The 20,264-nt window shown below is 34.7% G+C and overlaps 2 protein-coding genes across 22 annotated transcripts in view; both read right to left on the reverse strand.

The window, feature by feature from the left end:
• LOC123677109 overlaps window positions 1–20,264 on the reverse strand; it is a 117,645-nt gene that overhangs the window by 1,875 nt on the left and 95,506 nt on the right. For 14 of the 21 annotated variants that reach the window (XM_045613608.1, XM_045613597.1, XM_045613600.1 and 11 more), the window contains 4 exons: window positions 15,431–15,493; window positions 8,505–8,695; window positions 3,037–3,339; window positions 380–870 (listed from right to left, as the gene is read on the reverse strand). In XM_045613608.1, coding sequence (XP_045469564.1) covers window positions 380–870; window positions 3,037–3,339; window positions 8,505–8,695; window positions 15,431–15,493 — 1,048 coding nt within the window. Of the gene's footprint in view, window positions 1–379; window positions 871–3,036; window positions 3,340–8,504; window positions 8,699–15,430; window positions 15,494–20,264 lie in introns of all 21 variants that reach the window. The other 7 variants (XM_045613609.1, XM_045613605.1, XM_045613599.1 and 4 more) reach the window with 5 other exon arrangements.
• Window positions 15,477–20,253, reverse strand: LOC123677112. The gene has a single exon (XM_045613615.1). It carries the CDS (start codon window positions 19,808–19,810, stop codon window positions 15,812–15,814), a length of 3,999 nt encoding a protein of 1,332 aa, XP_045469571.1. The 5' UTR covers window positions 19,811–20,253; the 3' UTR covers window positions 15,477–15,811.

The following is a 20,264-nucleotide window of genomic DNA, read 5'->3' on the forward strand; positions in this document are numbered from 1 at the left end:
GGAACTGGAAGGCGAGCTGTAGATCACTTCATGGCAAGAATAGCTCTAGCAAGAATAATGTTTCCAAAGATGATTTGTTCATTTTAGCTGATACCAATAGTTCAAGGAAGACTTGGCCAGAACGAGGAATTATTAAAACTTTTTCTGGTCGAGAAACCAAAGGGAGAGTTTTTCGACCATCTATAATAAAAACTATATTGCTGAAGTCTGAATGATGTTTCTCACTAATTTCTACACTCAGTTTCTAATTCATGTAGTTTTCATGATAGTAATAAGAGTTGATTATGATTATCATAAGACGACTAATAAAAAGCTAAAGTGTAATATTGCAATATTTAGACTAAAATAATAGATGAAGATGGAGATAAATAATACTTACGGTATAGGTTCAGCTGTGCGTGTGTCTATGTGCAGAGCCTGATTGACAGGATTTTTAGGTTCTGCGGTATTCCTACCTCCGTACGTATTGCAGTAATTGACCTGAATCGGTTTTGCGTAATAGCTGGAACCTGAGGATTGGTCTGGATTAGGGATATTTGGCGTGTAGGTATGACTTCCCATCGATTCCCTAACGCTGGAACCGTTGAGAAGAAGCGAGTGGGCAGCAGGTGCAGCCACAGGTTTGGGATTCTCTTTGGAAGGCTCCTGTGGGTCGATTAGGACGTCTACGTAGGAGGCTGGGAAAATTCCCTTGCGTCCACCTATTTTGCCTTCGTACCAATTATTGTCCACCCTTCTGGTGATTATGACCATTTCGCCTTTGGCTAGAGAGAGTTCGAGGTGCGTTTTGGCAAGGAAGTTGTATTTCGCTCTTGCTTGGCCTTCGTGTGGTTTTCTGTTTGTGGATTTAACGTTTTCGTATGGTACGATCTGAAAGATGAAATTTGTATTACAATATTTGAAAGATTATCTTAAGGTAATAAAAATATATAGTAATGGCGATTCTCTGAAAAATAGAGTTATCGAAGAAGTTTTGAGAAATTATTGAGGTTTTTATATACGTAATTACTTTTTACGATAACTGATTCAACTACAAAGGATTAGGATACGGGAAAAAATATGAAATCCACGAGTGGGGGTCAATTGTCTTCAAAGCTAAGGTATGAACCTAATCTTTGTCGACAACTCGTTCTCTGTATAAACTTCGATTGAAATTTACGGTTGATTTCGTTCCAGAATGATTTTGTATTTGTACCATGATTATAACTAGATTGATACTGAAAAGTGAAATTCGAATATCAATGAATTTAATTGGTGAATTAATTCAATTTGCGTGTTAACACATGTTACTGGAACAAATCATAGTGGTCTAATGACTGTCGGAATTTGAGTCACAACTTTCACCTAATTCCCATAATGATCAGGTCAATTTCTTGGTTGATCAGTTTTGCAGGTCGGCATTGTTATTGTAGTTGTCTTAAATTCGAGAAAACTGTTAAAAAAATTGTGGAGCAAAGATATACGTTATTACCGTTGATGAAAACTCCGCTGACAAGATATATCAGTTTGAAATTGAACATTTTCAGAGAAATATTAATAATTTATTCATCATAAGAAGAATAGAAAGATTTTTTTTTGTATAAGAGTTCAATTTTTCAAAATTTCAATTATTTTTCAGGCTTCAGAATTTTGTGGGAAACTAAAGCTAGTTATTAAAAAATTTCACTCTCTAGAGATTTTACGTGGAAAGGAGATCTGGAAGTCAAATCCCTTTTTAAAAGGTCATTGTATGGATCATTGACCTTTTGGGGTGGAAGTTTGGTATCTTTAGACGAAGTAGATTTAAGGGAGATAATTAGGTAAAAGCCACCATTCAAACTTGGTCAGTTGCTCAATTACTTTTACTATGCTACTTTTTCACAATACTAGCCAGTGGCGGCTCATAACTTGTTTGATATGTAGTGCTATAGGGAATGAGTAAAATCAATAAAAATTTGAACTAATTTCAATGATCTTTTTCATGGTTATCAAACGCCAATTTAGTATAATTTTCGGTTTTTCGTCCATCTTCAAATTAAAAGAGTTCTTATATATCGCAATCATATGCATTTTATCGATCAGATCGAAATTAAGTGTACTCACCGAAAAACGAAACAAAACAAGTGCAATGAGAAAACAATTCCAGCAAATTTGGATTCAGTTTACCGGCTTACGTCTAAACCTCGTAGAAGCAACTTAGGGCCAGTTCCATAATCGAAAGTAAATTCTCCATTTCCTTGTGAAATCTCCTTTACAAATGGATCAATATGTTCCATACACCAATTCGATGGCAAAGGAAAGCTTTGAAGTGTCTTTCATCATAAAGTCCGGGTAAAGGCCCTTTATGGCAAGAAAAAGGATCTTTTTGTTCGCTTATGCTTTATTAAAAATCATCTTTTTGAAAATTTGAAATTAAGTAATTTCGTTTAAGTTAACTTTATACACAGAATACTATACTGATTTTTCTTCGTTTTGTTAATAAAATTCAAATATCTATGAATGCAAGCAACGAATCACTAGTTCTCAGAATATCCAACCCTAAAAATCTTGCCAGTCACGAATAAAAGAAATATTTCACTAAAAGACATATTACTTATGTTTATGGTATCGAATAATACACTTTTGATCTCCACCAAAAGGAGCCTTTTCATATTGATTATGGAACTAGCGTCTAGCTATTTAGTTTCTGGATATGATTGTCAATTCTCATTAGTCGATAGGAGCTTTGAGCTGCTGTATAGATATATGGATAAATATAACGATCTAAAACGATCTAACGAAATTGAAAATTTTCGTTCTTAAAACAATGTACAATAAAACGTGTGGAAAAAATCTACCAACTGGTGCTTATTAGATTTTGAAACTACAAAATGATTTTGGTGCTGTCGCTTTCCAGACTAGAACAGCGTTAGAGTCTAACTTCGCAAATAAGACTCCAACGTCGTCAATAGGAATTCAACTATACTAATGAGGTCTGACAGCAGGTGATCCAATTCGAGGAAGTGATTTGGTCAGTGGCGTGGAAACAACCTGTATGGGTTCATTGAATATCCTCACCTCGACGTAATTCACAGGGAATAGCCCCACCATGGCGTTCAGTTCTCCCTCATACCAGTTCTTGTCAATCTGCCTCCTGACGTAAATGTTGTCCCCTTTCCGGAAGGTCAGCTCTCTGGGCGTCATTCCCACGAAGTTGTACAATGCCCTGGCCACTAATCGGGGTTCGGGAGACCTGGGTCGGATCTTGTGTTGGGGGGCCATTAGGTCGTCAAAATCGTCGTACCTGTTCAGCGGGATCGGCGACTTTTGGGATGGGATGAAGTTGTCGGTGTGACGTCTATTGTGCATGTCTTGTAGTTCCTTGAAAAATATGGGGAATTTAATAGGGTTTTGAAGACGACGGTGGAAAGATTTATTAGGGGTACTTATTTCTAAGAATTTTTAATATTTCCGTTGCTTTACAAATTTGCATTCAACAGAGTGATGTTGACGGCTTAATATTGACGTTTCATCTAAAATTGCTGTTACTCGACATTAGATTTTTCTGTAAGCCTTCGGTATTATAATGCAGGGCCGGCGTTAGGGATGAAACGGTGAAGCAACCGTTTCAGGCGCCTCTATTTGAAGGACGGCAATTCGGCCTAGTTTGCCATGTTGTTATTTATGCTTTTCAGCAGGGGCGCCGAAAAATTTTTTGCTTCAGGCGCCAAAATTACTCGCGCCGATTCATGCGTTCGTGTTGGAATAGAAGCCCATTCTGCAACTTGTTTTAAAATATACTATTCTTAGTGAATTCTAAAACAAGTTGCAGAATGGGCTTCTTTTCCAACACGAACGCATGAGTGTTGGAATTGCCTTCTGCAACGAGTATTAAACGATATTTTCTCTATTTCAGTCAAGTTTTGTGAAATATTGTCGAAATTAAATGAAAAATCCAGGTTCCCGATTGTGCTATTTCTGGAATATGAGATCAAATTGGCCACCGAGATCTTGTGATTTAACACCTTTAGACTTTTTTCTTTGGGTCGACGTGAATGTAAACGTTTATGCCAATCCTCTACAATAGATTCAAGAACTCTTTACAATGAAATAATCATCTATAAATTTTCTCTTAAAATAAACTCGTTTTTTCAATATCAAAATGAAACCTCTCATTGAAAAACCATTTATAAGGCTAGGTTGATTTCGAATATAATATTTGCTCCTGCACAAATTTTCTCTTTGAATAGTCTCAAAGTTTGAATTTTTAAAAAATTCTTGTCATTCTTTTTGAAGTAGTATCTACATTTTTAGAACACTCATGGATTAACTTAGACTTCCACTACTTTTCGGTGAAACATTAATACAATTACGTATTTCAACATATCACGCGCCTAACTTCAAATTACATATAACATTTGTGGATTCGTTATACAGGGTGTTTCCAAATAACTGCGCCAATGTTTTCAGGGGTACCTTTTGAAAAATTAAGTGGGCTGTAAGGCCTTTCCTAGAAAAGTAACACGCTTCCCAAAATAAAAAAAAAATTGTTTTGAAATTGCTGAAGTGTTAGAGTAATGTTGTTTGAGATTATGTTCTAGCAATAAAAAAACATGACAGCCACAATGTTATATTTAATTTTTTTTATTGAGAAACTAGTGCTTTTATGGACACACAGTAGTCAAAAAAATTTGCAATGAATCGTTCTCTTCAACACATAATTTTAAATTGAGAAATTTTGTCTGGTTGAAAAGTTTTAATGAAAAATGGAATAGAGTTTGCATGTTTCAGGTCTTTGAAAAATTCCCAGTAATTAAAAGAAATATCATACGTAGCCTTTTTATTTGCAGACCGTGTCCACAAAATGCCTTTTCGCCAATTCAGCATTTTCGAGGAATAAATAATAATTTTTTTTTCATTTTTGCATCGGGTATGTTTAAAGGAAAGGTCCAAGAGCTTTTGTTTGCATGAAAATTCTCTGGAATCCCCCACTCAAAACATATTTTGAATCACCCTGTATATCACCACATTCCTCACGTAATTGGGTTGAACGTTTTGCATCAATCAGAATCAGGTACATACCTAACTGAAAGAAAACGACTACCACGATGTAATGAAACAACATGGAAATAATTCAAGTTATTTCCAGCGATAGTTGCAGAACAAGTTGGAAAAATAGAAATTGAGAGATTCGTAGTAGAAACACTGAAAAAAATCGCGGAAGGAGTTCGTTAAATCCAGTCGAGACCGGCGACCGACGATGAAAGTGAAATTTTTTTTAAATTAGCGGCGTGGTCAAGGCGCGTTTTCTTCGTCGTAAAAGCGAGAAGTTTCGAGTCTGCTAGACTTTCTACCGACAATGACATTGCGGCGAGGAATATTTGTGGGTACGGTATAAACAACACACCTATTCCACTGATACATACTGCATGAGGAATTACAAATGAGATAGCGATCATTATCGGGCACTCATATTAGATCCCACATATCCGCCGACGTGAATGCAACAAATTACAAGTAACATTAGAATGGGACTTGTTTAATACTCATCTTGATGCCTCGAGAATTATCATTGAATCGAGATTATGCATTCTATGGTTATAGCGTGAATCACATGGACATTATTCAGGAATTAATGAGATTTTGATTTGTCTCGAGAATTTTCCTCGAGTTATGCAGAACGTTGAACATTTCGAATATGCAATTGCAAACGCAAGAAAAAACTTATGATATCACATTGAAAATACGTTTTATTCACAGAATTTAAGGTTCGTCGAGGGTTGAGATTTCTCAATTTGAATGAAGATAAATTTCTGATTCGAAGGTACCGTACCATAATTTCGTTTTCTCTAATATTTCGTCAAAATATTAGTAATTTTGAGCTGGTAATGGTCTTACATTGATCAAATTCAATGATGACCGTCAGTCCTGCCTTAAACACGATAATGACAGAACAAAAAGAGCTAGAAACTTGAAATTTCATGTAAGGTTCAGATCTCGAATGCCACGGTTTTCGAGCATTTTTTTGACACAGTATCATTAGGCTCCATTAGAGCTACATTCTAAAATAGTACGGAAATACATAGGGTTCAACCAAAGAAGTATGAATACGTTTTTTCTTTTAGAACACTCTGTTTTTATTGAATTTTCAGATTGCATGTAATAAATTAACCCAATTTCGTTCAAGTTTCATATGCTGCCATTTTCAGATATTTCGATTTGTCATAAATTGGAGGAACTTTGCAAAAACCTAAAAATTTCGAAATGAATGATAATAGAGCGTCGGGTCAATGGTGGAACATTCTTTATATAAATGAATAAACGAGCGCTCCAAAGATCAGTGCTTTTCACATTTTTTAGTGAACAATTAAAAATGCTGTCTGAGGTGGGGAGAAGATATAATGAAAAACCTGAAAAAAACGTAATAGGCACTCTCAACTATTACAGGTTATGAAGCTTATAGTGGGTCCCACAAAACCTTTGAATAATTTTCCTCAAATTTTATGTGGATTACATCAGAATTCCTTTTCATATATTCAGTTCCCATAAAAAGATAATGAAGACCATCTTCATTTGAATTAAACTGAGAAGATTTTATATTATCTAAGAAATCCATAGTTACTGGTGATAATGAATTTCATAATAAACTATGAGAACCATAACAACAATTCTTGTTGCAGAGCTGAACCTGATCATTAAGTAACAATTTTTTCATATTGTATTTCTATTAATGTACAAAATTAGAGTTTTTCGTCTTGGGAGTTGAATTGGCAATGACACCAAATCTCACGAAATTTAGCTCACGAGTTTAACTCAGCCCATTTTGATCGAAATGAATGGTTGAAAAAAAGTTTTAAAAATATCGGAAGAAAAATAAGCCGAAAATAAATTTCAAACCAAAATACCTTTTAGCCCATTTCTGATCTCTACCAATTGCTCTTACTCAATATATCTACCAAAGCGAACAGACATTTAAATATAACATGATAGGGTATTTAATTTATCCCGTTAATTAATTAATTTCCTAGAAGTATAATTCTGCAATTCTTTTTATGCATTCAGAACAGATATTATCTAGTTGAATCTGCATACGTAATTAACATCTTAATAGACCTGTTAGAAGTTTTGTTCTTACGTATTTATTCTGATTAGTATACAAATCGAGTTCAATGTTGGCGAGGGAAAATTCAAAATGTTGTTCAAAATATAGGTATAACAAATAATACTGAAAAAATATAAATACATTCCAACAAAGAACGCCTTAATGTTATTATGCTGTCGATGGCAATGAGAAAATTTATTCATGAGTACGTTCAGGCAATAACATATTTTTATAACACCTTTTTATGAGAGGTTGGGTAATCCGATTGAATAAGTGAGTAATAAGACATCTCAGCTATTTAATCAATAAACAAATTGATTTTACTTTATGAGTATGTTTTCCATACCCCATTGAAGAATTTTGATGTTAAACGTAGGTTTTTATATTGTTTTTATAATATTCAGTGGTATCCTGTGATGCCATACATTTTAAGATTCTCTTGAAATTTAAAATGTGGCATCTCAGAATACCCTGGAAATAATCTAACAATTCTGCTCAGTATCATTTAAAATATTCGATTTGAAATTTAAAAATGAAATTGTCAGTAATAGCATAGTATAAGGACTTACTTATTACTATGGTAATAGTATCACAAGAGCATAGACAATATTCGATTATACACCGATTCACGAGACGTATCAAGTAGTATATTCACTTATCAATACGCCTTGACTATGGGAAATTTACGGATTCTATTGGTTCATCAAAACATGAGTTGTATAATCAAATTTAACGGTTAATGATCTGAAAAATTCATAAAAAGCTTGAGCAGAAGCTCTTGAGCGCTTGCTCATTGCAAATTAAATTCTAACAATGACACAATTCTCCTGCAATATTGGTGTGAAATTTCGAGAGGTTTCCTACAAACTGAATTTCAATTTGGTCGGATTGTTGTTACAGAAATTTTAAGATTTTGATTTCAGAAATACACAACATATAGTTTTGAAATCATCTGGAAAATAAAATTTCAAATAATTATAACTATTCGGTGGATTCTAAAACTTAATCACGGCATTAGAGAAGCAAAAAAAATAATTCTTAAAACTCAAATTCAAATGTACTTCAGTCGATTCTACCTGGGTGAAAGAAGAATTGAAAGAAAATAAATACCATCGTTTAAGGAGAGTTGTGTATATAAATTAATAAACAAATCCTCATCCATTAGTTCGATTTGAACACCTGCTATTATTTACATCCTTCAGACTCAGTCGAAAATATTAGCCTTTGTTATTGCAGAAAGCTGACAGATTCAAAGCCGAGATTTATGTAAATGTTCGAAGGAATAAATTCGCCTAAGTTTGTATATTCACGCACTAAATCCTTCATTATGAAAATCTGTGTTAATTGCATACATACCAAATCTGGCTGTTAACTTGGGCTTCGCGTTGTTAATTGCATCAAACGGCAGAAGCTCAAATCAGTCACAAATTTCGTATGTACTTACATCGAAAGACTTGGAGAATGAATTGCTAACCTGAAGATATTTTCGTCGCCTTTCTTCCTGGTACATTTTTTTCATGGCCTCCTGTTGTCGATGTGCCAGTTCGTCTTCGCTGTAATAGTCCTTTATTTCTTGCCTTACTGGTGTTTTGTAATGTATTGTCACCTGGTTTTCCACATACTTCCTCGGTGATCCTTCAAATAATAAGCGTTTTAATATTCAATCAAGTTTCAAAGGTTGTGAATGTGTATAGATGGAATAATAATTCAACTTGAGTTTTTGTCAATAGAATGATTATATTTGAAGCATATTATGGTATTTAATATTAACGTAATATCTTTGATAACTCCGCACTTTCTTTTAATAGTGTGAAGGGTATACCAAAAAGTGCATCGAGTTCAATTTAAGTACCTATATGTCTCATGATAGGATCTCTGCAGCAGTTAGAGAAAAATTGAAAATTTCATGTCGATATTTTTGGTGATTTCAGAGTTATGAATGAAAATTGGAATTTTTCATTTTCATAAAATCTTTCACAACTTTCACAGTTTTGATGCTATCGCTATGAAACGAAAACATATAATTGCGAGTGACTGATTTTTTCAGCATAAAAATTCCACTTCAATAATATTTTTGTTTTATAACGAAATCATCGAAAATGAGATATGATGGTTCCCAATTTTATGAATGAACTCAAAAAGTGGTGAAAAACTGGTTTTTGGAATGGAATATAAAAACCATATGATTCTGAGTACAATTCCACTTGAATAATATTTTTGTTTCATAGCCATAGTATTAAGAATGAGGAAGTTACGATGGTTCGATGAAAATTCGAATTTTTGGTCATATCTCAAATATCAAAGAAACTATCGACGTGGAGCTCTCAGCTCCTTTCAATTCTCATAAAAAGAGCTGAAAATGTGCCATCAATTTTTCTCTAACTGATTAGGTTCCGGAGATTTCATCATTAAATATCGAATTTGAACCACCTTCTACAATTCTTCTCTAATTTTGATGAAATTCTATATGGGTATTCTGCTTGGGTCGTGGATATCCCATAAGAACTTTTTATCCAAATGTAAGGAACACGTTGAGAATGTGCTAAAATAAATTTTCGTCATCTTAATATTTTGCATTCTATGCCTACGACTGATTTGGATGAAATTTGGTATAATTATTAGGTCATATATGATTCCAAAGGGAAAGGAATTTAACATCTTCCAGAGTGCAAGGAGGTGCAAGCATCAATTAAATTTACGTAGGAGTCACTAGATTGTAAATAAAGTGGGTGACGTAAAAGGCTGATTTTTCAGAAATGAAGAAGCCCTTTGTTCATGGTTTCATTTTTTCCGGGTCACATGTTTATAAATTTTTTTTTGTAGATGTTATGATTTCATTATGGATTATCAACAAACAGAATAGTTGGAGAAATTATTCATTCTGTGTGTGGCAATTCAAATATCACTGAGCTTTTTTTTTCAATTAAGAACTACTACAGACGAGGAAAGAGTAATAAAAAGAAAAAAGAACGCTGGGATAATGAATGGTTGAAGGTAGTGGCAATATTTATCTCCAACCAATTCATCGATTTTCTCTAAAAGAAGCGATTTGAGACAAATGTGGGGCAATTTGATCAGAGAAAATTCGCGCCGGTGTTAACAATGACCAAAATAAATTTATACAGGTCACGTATTTTGTACGATTCGAAACTACTTAACTGTATATCGAGAAAAGTGGAGAAGAAACTTCGACATTTATATAGACGTTGAAGGCGTTGAAAGAATATTGAACGAATAAGGTCATTTGATGTTAACAAGAGGTTCCTTTGTCACTACCACTGAAACAATCTGGGACAATCTTATTACAAAACTTGATTGAATTATTCTATTTTTATCAATGCATGGCTTGAATAGAAATAGGAGAATTTTCCTAAAAAAGCATCTTCTGGTAAACCAAAAATAAAACTTAATTTTTTTTTATTAGAGGATAATCAACAATTGACAAGATGTTTGAGAATCAAGTACCCATAGGAAGCTTGAATAGTATTTTCAGTTTATCGATTCCTGATTATGCAATCTATAAGAAAAATTCGTTATTTCGTATCATCATTTTTTAGAACTAAGCAGTATAGAACAATGAACCAATAATAATGATTGTTTAGGTCCCCTTTTGAATCTTTCAAAACAATGTGAAGAAATATATTCAACTTACATGTTTGCAATTGAATGGAAACATAATGAGGTCTAAATAACCAGAAAATTGTTGTTATATAGATAAATCATGAATTGAGATAATGCAATTACCAAGGCAAGTGTGATGCAAAATAAGACTATTGTTTTCAGGACAGTATATCTTCCTTTTATTCAATATCAAAAATTATTCCTCCGGGGTTATAACTAACAAAACTCGAATGCGAAAATTTGCGTCAGGTAATTTAACATTCATGAGAAAAATTAATAAATATAAACATTATTCCTCCGTTTGCATTATGCCCAAGAGTATAATGTGCTCAATAATGACATTGGTAAATAAGCAATAAATGAATATTTGATTGACAACTTCCATTGCACGCAATTAGGAACAATTTTAGCTCATTTGATGGATATACCTATAAAAAGTTTGTCGATAAAATCAGTATTCTAAAATTCAACAGAAATTGTTTTTTTTCGAACGTTTCGAAATTCACAAACTCTAGAGATTCACCTCCAGAATAGATTCATATTTACGGTCGTTATAATTGAGTGATCTATTGAAAATAAATTTGCGTAGTTACGTTTGTCATGCTAAATTAATTTTGAAAGACATGATTATAAGTAATACTTGATAGTTATCATTGCTAGGCAACACATTTCCCTTCGGCGGATGGAAAAGTAATTTATCGTTGACATGGCAACACTTTTCCTTCCGGTGGAGAAGTAGAACTTTTCGATTATCCTGTCAATTAAAATATGGCGCTGTTATTATACGTTTGAAAAAAACAATAATTTGGAGGAGAAATGATTTTGCTTTCAATTCCATACGAAATATACTATTTTCTGATCTAATAACCCTGTAAGAAATAGAATACGTTTCGGTGAAGTAACCAACTAGTTTTTTCGGGTTTTTACAAGAAATATGCATATTTCTTGGGCTTTCCAGATTACAGCAGATATCCAGATATAGCATTTTTGTTGAAAATTTATTTGTAATTTTCAATAATGAAATCTACTTCAACCGACCTAGACAAATTTGAAAATTCTAACATTCTTCCAAGCATGTATTAATTATTTCATAATATGCATTTTTGATTCCTAAAACAATGTATCCAAAAAAATGATGAAAAACGTAGAATCACTTGGCAAGTTAATGGAATATTTCAAGTAATATTCTCGAGTTATGAATGTTGAGAAGGAAAATTTGGAGACAGGACTATTTTCGAAAACTAAGATGGACCCGGAGTTTTTGACTTCAGATTTGTGATCAGAAGACTAAAATTGAACATTGAACTAGCTGGAAAAATCGCTTAGCTCCAAGTTAATAGTTTGGAACACTTGGAATACTTATACGAGTATATAAAAATTGGTATTAACTGCAAAATCATTTCAATTCGGGAATTAGCAGTGAAGAAAGTAATGAATAGTATTCAAGAAATGTTGAATATCTAATAACTACGAAGAAAACTTAGATATATTGACAATAAATCAATAAATAGCGAGGAAGACTACAGCTTACTGCTCCAGGACCCGGCAGTATCCATAAAAGGCGGTAAATTGGAGATAAAATGAGATATTTCATACAGCCTTCACAATAAAATATTGAATTTAACCGACATCTTTCTGCCAAAGAAAATTCTGATGTAATGAGAACTATATCATTTGTTAAAATTCAACGCGATTATTTTTTTTTTTTTTTGATTTTTGGATGAAATACGACTTACTTGTCTTCAATTTCTCAAACTGCTTGATGAGAAGGGCCGCCATAGGAAGCTGAAGAACGGAAGAGAGCAACACTTTATCGGTACTTCCACAAGAACCGCACAAATCAATTTGTTTTCATTGGGTCCCATTCACCGAACGATGTTTACTATTACTACTAAGTCCGCCAGTCTTTTCAGGACCCCCCCGACTCGTACGCGGTACTCTCGCGAGTTTCTTCGGATGGTGAACTATCGAACGGACCGGCGAAAGATTAATTATTTTGTTCGTGACAAGTGAATTGCACACCGGATAATGGTAATGAATTTATTAACGCTTCAGGCGTGTTCGATAAGTAATTTGTAGAAATTTCTCTCAGACGGTCTGACGCTCTTCGTGCGATATACGTATAGAATGTGTGGAAAATTGCAGATTCTTCATTGCGTATAGGGTGACACATGGAGAAAGTTTTCGTGGAAACCGCCAAATTAAGTTAATTTAACATACCATATTTTGTTTTCAAAACTGGCTGAAGGACTTCGGTCGATGGCCTTTTGGATTGTTCCAATAAAGAACTGTTAATAATAAGTTAATTTTAATTTCATGTACGAGATCGGCTGATCTTGAATTCTACCCCTTATCAGGGTGAAAATTTTCTTGAGAATCACGAATTGCGTATGACTTGTCCTATACTTTGTACAGTCGGAAAGGATAAAAAAACTGTATTATTTTGAATATATTTAATTTTTCTTCGAAGAGATGTTCTTGTTCTGTTTGTATCCCGTATTTCTGAAATAAATAAATAAATGAATGATGATTTTTGGGCCATCCACGGATCGATACAATTTTTAACTTCTTCATAAGACCGGAAGTGCTGGTCAACCAGGCCGTGTGCCATTGATCGAAACAAATGATAGTCCGAGGGAGTAACGTCTAGAGAATACGGCGGGTAGGGTAGGACTTCCCAATTCAACGTTTCCAACTATGTTTTGACCACTTTCGCAACATGAGCTCGAGAATTGTCATGCTGTAAAATCACTTGTCTCTCGTTGTATTGAGGTCGTTTGTCTTTCAATGCTCGCCTCAAATGCATTGACTACGTTCGGTAACGATCGCCTGTGATTGTTTCAGTGGGTTTCAATAACTCATAATACACTACGCCGAGCTGGTCGCACCAAATACATGAGCATGACCTTGGAACCGTGAATATTCGGTATGGTCGCCGCCGTGGAATCATGGCCGGGATATCCACATGATTTTGTGCGCTTGGAATTATCGTAATGAACTCATTTTTTGTCTCCAGTCACAATGTAGAAATCCGTTTCGTCTTTACCTTACAAGCAACTGTTCACAAGCAAACAAACGCCGTTGAACATCTCTCGGCTTCAACTTGTACGGCACCCAATTTCCTGGTTTCTGAATCATTCCCACGACTTTCAGGGCGTTTTAAATGACTAGTTGCGTCACTCCCAATTATCCTGCCAATTCTTGTTGCATTTGACACGAGTCTTGATCATGTAATGCCTCCATTTTCGAAAAAATTTTCTCATTAAACTGGTCTTCGACGTCGAAATCACTGTTCTTGAAGCGTTGAAACCACTCACGGCACGTTATTTCAGTGATAGCGTCCTCACCATAGGTAGGTTTTTGAGAGCATCCGATGAGCATCAGCCGCAGATGTCTTCATATTAAATCAGACAATTAAAAAATCTCGCAAATGACGAGAATTTGGCTCGCAAGCGGACATGTTTAATCGAGAATAACTTTATGATCGACTAATATTTCGATGGCGTTATGTTCACAAATACCTTAGCTTATTGTATGAGATCTACGATTTATTTATTTCGACTACCACTTACCGCTATAGCATTCTATTGCAAAACGGCGGAAACAAAGTTGTTTATCTAATCTATCAATGAAATTTGACTCAAGACTTGCCTGCTATATCTCATTAGTTTTTTAGCTACAAACCCTGATCCGATTGCATTTGCTACCTAGTTCTCATGGACCAAACTGAGAATATTGATTTTCTAATTCCCTAATTATCTTGGAACGAATCAATTCGAATTGAAAATGAGAATTCAAAAATAAAAATATAGAAATTTTCAATTTTTTTTCATAACGAATCAATTTTTTAGTTGTCTTTTTAATTAAGTTAGCCTACACTGAAGACACTTGGTTCTCCTCACTCACGTGAGTTGAATTTCTGCAATGTTTCACTTTGGCTGAGAAGAGGCGAAATAAAAACATTAAACATCACAATTCACTAATTTGTTGTAGATCTAGGGTTGCCGTTTCACATTTTTTTCGTGAAAACCCTACTTGCTTCTTTCAGAAAATAATGTTGAATTTGCGTTAAATCTACAACACAATTTACTGTTTAATATATTATTTAATATTTGAAACTTTGTTACGAACTGTATGGAATAGGTCCGTAAGCCTTTGCATTTGGGTATTTCTTCAGATGAGACACTTCTGGATTTTCAATATCTTTCAAATCATTCCACTTGAAAGATTCTTCTTTCACAAACATCACGAAACTCACAACTGATATCACTCAGTTGTATATAGGTTAGGTAAGTATAACAAGTAAAACCACACACACTTAGTATTTTTCCAACGGAATCCCATTGTCAATTGCAATTAATATGCTCATAATTCGACATAAACATTTTTATCTAGCCTGTGTTATCAAGATAGTTCCCCATTTCACATATTCTAGGAGATTCCGATAGAAAGCAAATATTTAATTAATGATTGTATAATATTACTCTATTTGGTATAAGATAATGCTTATGAAGCACCACAATGTTTAATTGGTTGTATGTCGAATGCATTAAATATTTTCTTGAAGTTCAAGAATAGTGCAGATAACAAAACAAAAAAAGGAAATTACAAAGCAATCTTCGGAACTAGAACTATTATTTTGAATGTTCTAATACGAATTCCATTTGAAATCATTGAGCGCATCCACCATTCAGAAAAAATCAGTACATAATTTAGGTTTCTGATCCAAAAAGAAAAATAGAAAAATACCTTCTTGCATTTCCCTTGACTGTCCTAGGTGGCTTTTTGGAGGTGGCACTGGAGGTTCTGGTTCTGTTATAAATACAGTAATTCAAAATGTGGAATCATAATCGTTGTTTGAGTTAATTTGCTAAGCTAATGAAGAATCACCAAGTAGACTGATAATTCGAAAACTACTGTGAAAGACTTTTTTTTCATCTCGAAGTGTTATTTCATGTAGAATAAAATCAACAATTTCAAAATATTTACAAAAGAATAATTTGCAGCTATAAGAAAAATCTTTACTGGGTATAGTCTAAATGATGATTACTTCAGTTTGACTGATGTTAAATCAACAACTTTCATGAGTTAATGACCTATCGTAATTTGTAAGTGAATGGCTAAAGCTATTTAGTGCAATCCCATAATCAATACAACACCTTTGAACGTAACCGAAGGTTTGGTATTAACTGATGTCCAATGCGATCTGTACCTGACTTCGTTCAACTCGGGTTGTGATGAACTTGATACACTTGAAGTAGTCCTTGATTTTGTCTTTGATTCTGATGGCAGTTCCACTGATCGTGTCCTCTGGTGAGGCTTGAGAATAGAAGACTTGACAGTAGAAGAAGAAGATTTGACAGCTGGTTTACGAACGGAAGACGCGTTCACTGAAACCACTTCGTCTTTCGGAGATGATAGAGATATAGTATTTTCTGTGGTACGTGGAAATCTATGGGCAGTCCACGAAGCAGTTAGAAATGGTGCTATATCTTTGAGTTCTTTTATATCCGGAGAAGATGTAAACATTTTTCCCAAGATAGAAATATCTCCGGATTTATCGAATTTCTCCTTCAACTTTTCCACATCCCCACTCTTCAGACTGAGAATTTCTGACAGATCTTCGTTTGTGGGCGAATGCGGTTTATCGTATTTCTTTGAACAGAGTGTTGCGATCTTGCTGATTATATTGATGTGGGGCATGAACCTATCCTCTGCCCTAAGAAATAAAGGCGATACCACCCCTCCCCTTTTTATTCTGCTTCTACCTCTACCAGCATGAACAGGATATTCATACTTCTTTCTTAAATAGTCGACGTCAACGTTAACCAAAGCAGGTAAGAACATAGAAGATTTTTTATATAAGTTTGAGTCACTGAAACAACGTCTTAGTTTGAAGGATCTATTATTGTAGAAGTTATGAACGAATTCGAATTTATCCTTAAGTCTTTTCACTTCACCGGATCTCCACAAACTCTGAGGTTCATCGAAGAAAGGAGATAGACTCCTACTTCTATACAGGCTGTCGCAACTCGTGGTTTCTGACACAGAAAGCTTGCATGGACTCATGGTAGTCGTTCGCAATTGTAGCGCAGGAGAGGTATATTGAGATTTTCTAGTGGAAGATAAAGGATATGTTGTCATTCTCATGATTTCTTTTTCTCCGAAAAGTTCTTTCAGATCCTGGCAAGAACTGGAAGATCCCAATTTGCCTGGTTCAGGATAATCGGTTTTCTCCTCTTCGAATTCGGACTCAGCAGGTTTGTGAATCGTAGGAATGTATTCTTCTGAATCCAGAGCTTTTTCGAAATAGGTTACCTTTTGTTTGACGTCTTCTTTTTTATTACCCATAAATATCACTGTATTAGTTGATTCGTCTGTGCTTCCGCTCTCACTGGATCTATGTTTGTCCCTACTGTTTTTTGGTTCGGTTGGTGTTTGTTGAACTTTTCCACCTTCATTAGTCTTGATCATTTCATGATCTTTTTTCTTGTTCATTACGATAGTATCATTCCTTTCTTCTTTGATTTCTCTGGGTTTACTTGTTTTTATCTTTCCGATGGATTCTTTGGATTTCTTTTTCTCTGATACTGAAGGCTTTGAGACCCTGTTTAAAATCTCCTTACTCAACGATTGTGACATACGTTTTTTATCAGTTTCACTCAGAACTGATTTCTCATTGGATCCTGAATCTTTTTGAATAGTGACCGACTTGGAAATATCCGAGTTTCTACGAACTGATAGATATTTTGGTGGGGCATTTTCAACAGGAACGTAAACGCTGAATTCTGGCGATACTTTCTGTTTCTTCGAACTATGATTATGGTTGTATATTTCGTTGAGCTGCTCCTTGAGAATATTCACTTGATCCATCGATAGGCTGCTCCAAATCCTACTGCCTATACCTTCAGTAAGTAATTTATCGGAAGAAGAACATTTCGTATAACTTTCCGGTACCCTTCCCTCTGATTTAGACCTTTTGGCCACCATATGACTGGCAAGGTTTAGTACAGAACTTCCTCTCCATAAAGGTTTGTAAGTGTCTCCAGTCGCAAAAAACTTTTCCATGTGTGAACTATCATATAATTTCAATCTTTCTAATTCACCTTTTATGTTATCGATAGATTTTTCCCTACTTCTCAATCCACGGTCTAATTCTCGATTCCATCTATAGTTCTTGATGTCTTTAGGACGATAGAGAAATCCTTCATTATTTTCCTTCTCCTTGAGTTTTTCACAGAGATAGTTCATCTCCTTTTCGGTTCTTTCTTTTTGATGTACTTCTTGCCACCTGTCAAAATCTACAATATCTCCCTCACTCTTTTTTCTTATTTTGGATTCGTTATATGTGGCTATACGTTCAAGTTCTCCAAGTTTTTCCAGAGTGGTATAGAACTCGTTCAAATCTTTGAATTTCGAACTTCTTCTAGTGAAATAGGTTATTTCATTCAAAAAATCTTTAGTTCTTCTGTTATTTAATGCAGAACTGTCTGATTTTCCACCTGTATTAAAAGCAGCCATAGCTGAAGGGCTCTTAGAAAGTTTGAATACATTGTTCTGTTGAGTTTGTTTGAGAGCATCGATTTTTCTCCTAGAAGGAGATCTTGATACAGTCGGTGAGCCTGGAGGTTGATATATTTCCAAATTCTTTCTCTCCACAATCGGAGACACTGGTCTGCTAGTTTGAGAGAAGTAAATTAGTTTTGGTGGCAAACTAATACTTCGTCCTACTTTATCAAGTGATTCATTTGAGTTGATATTTTTGTCGAAAGATATGGATTTTGGACTTACAGACCTAGGACGTGGGTCCATATTTCGGAATTTGGACTCACTAACCGGTTTTGTATTATTCAAATAAATTTTCATGGCTCTAGCTACAAGATCCCTATTTGGATATTCTTTAGATTTTTCTATCGTTTGTTCATACAACCATGGTTTTCTTTGAGTTTTTGTTGGGTGGGTATCTATATCCTTCAAGAACAAATGTTGAAAAAAACTGTCCGAATGAACAATTTTATGACGTTGACGTATTTCATCCAACGATGGATCCACCTTTTTCTTCATTGGTGCTTTTTTACTCTCAGGCTCTATCTTTGATGATTTATCGGAAGATTTTTTAACTGGCTTTTTGATGGTGGTCTTCTTATTAGCTATTTTACCATTTATCTCTTCTTTTTTCGACTTCTTTAAATGGTCTCTATTTGGCGAATGAGATATGTTCTCGATTCTCTTCTTTGAACTCGAATTGTTTCTTAAAAGTTTTTCTTTTCGAACCAGAGTTGGTGACTTCAAAGATTCTAACGACGAATTGAGAGCACTCAACTTAACAGGTGTCACATTGGGTGTTGATTTGGATTTAACGATAGATCTCCGGCTATATAGAGGAGATGGTGTTCTTGCCCTAGAGAGTATTTTCTTTCCTTCTTTACTGGCACTGATTTGTGTACTTAACTCACTGGACTTCCTGCCAAGATTTGGGGAAGAGTATGTACTCTTGAGGTCTTCAGCAAGGTTTGGCGTCGATTTGGTAATTTTTTTCTCTTCAAAAAATTTAGGAACATTCATCAATATTTTTCTTTTCTCAGTTCCGAATGTTCCCACTGATTTAGCAGCTGGTTTTTTTGGTATTTTCACCTCACTTCTATTTGCACAAATTTTACAGGGCTTACTTTCCTTCGAGCAACAAAGTTCAGGTTTTGTTTTCTTCATAGTTTTTGTTGTTTCCCCTCCGACTGTCGAAGTGGTTGTGTCAGTTGTTTTACTACTGGAAGTACTTGGTTTCTTCGTGCTTACAGTAACTTTCGCTGATTTTTTCCCTTTTGTGGATGAAAGTTTGCAAGTTATTTTATCTCGTAGATATTTCACTTTACTCTTATCGACATCCGACGCTGATGTGAAGCATATTTCATGTCTTTTGCACATGGGAAGTTTTTCTTTCTCCACCTTCATGGTAGTTATTAATCTCAAGGTGGTGTTATTTCTGGAAGATCTTCTCTTCGGTGGAGAAGGAGGTCTTTCGGCACCCATTGATGTGGGCGCACTCCTTTTATATTCAGCAAAAACATCTTGACGCTTCGGATGCACCGTTAATGGATAACAAAAAATTTCTTGTCTTGGAATGTGATTCATCGAGAAGGGTGAATCTGTGTATGATGGTGAAACTGGTCGAAAGCTATGTTCTGTGGAAAATATTTCAAATTAGTATGGCGAATATTGACGTTATTTCCTTTTTGGTGCTCAGAAATCACTGTTGCAGACGAGTTGAAGAAAGAGCGGTGTTGTGTTTGGATTCAATCCGTTAGATTCAGATTTCTGGAAATATCCGTGGATCTGTCAGTCATAAAAGTGAATATTTCTTCAAACAGTGGAGTTAATCAGTATGTGAACCTTTGTCATTCTATAGAGCTCTAGCCTAGCAGTTTCCATAACCAAATTACCGAGAATTATGTATATTATTTCAGTGATTCAAGAATAACAATACCTTATTAGTTTTAATATAAGCTTTGAAATTAAGAATCATGCAATAACAGAACCATCACCTCCATTAGTACACCTAGTTGTGAATGAGTTAGATTTCTTATGT

This window comes from Harmonia axyridis, chromosome 3, assembly GCF_914767665.1.
Source record: "Harmonia axyridis chromosome 3, icHarAxyr1.1, whole genome shotgun sequence".
In the NCBI taxonomy this organism is placed as follows: domain Eukaryota; kingdom Metazoa; phylum Arthropoda; class Insecta; order Coleoptera; family Coccinellidae; genus Harmonia; species Harmonia axyridis.

Bases quoted from the DNA above. Each gene is read 5' to 3' on its own strand.
- LOC123677112 (XM_045613615.1), bottom strand. From the start codon at position 19,810: ATGAATCACATTCCAAGACAAGAAATTTTTTGTTATCCATTAACGGTG.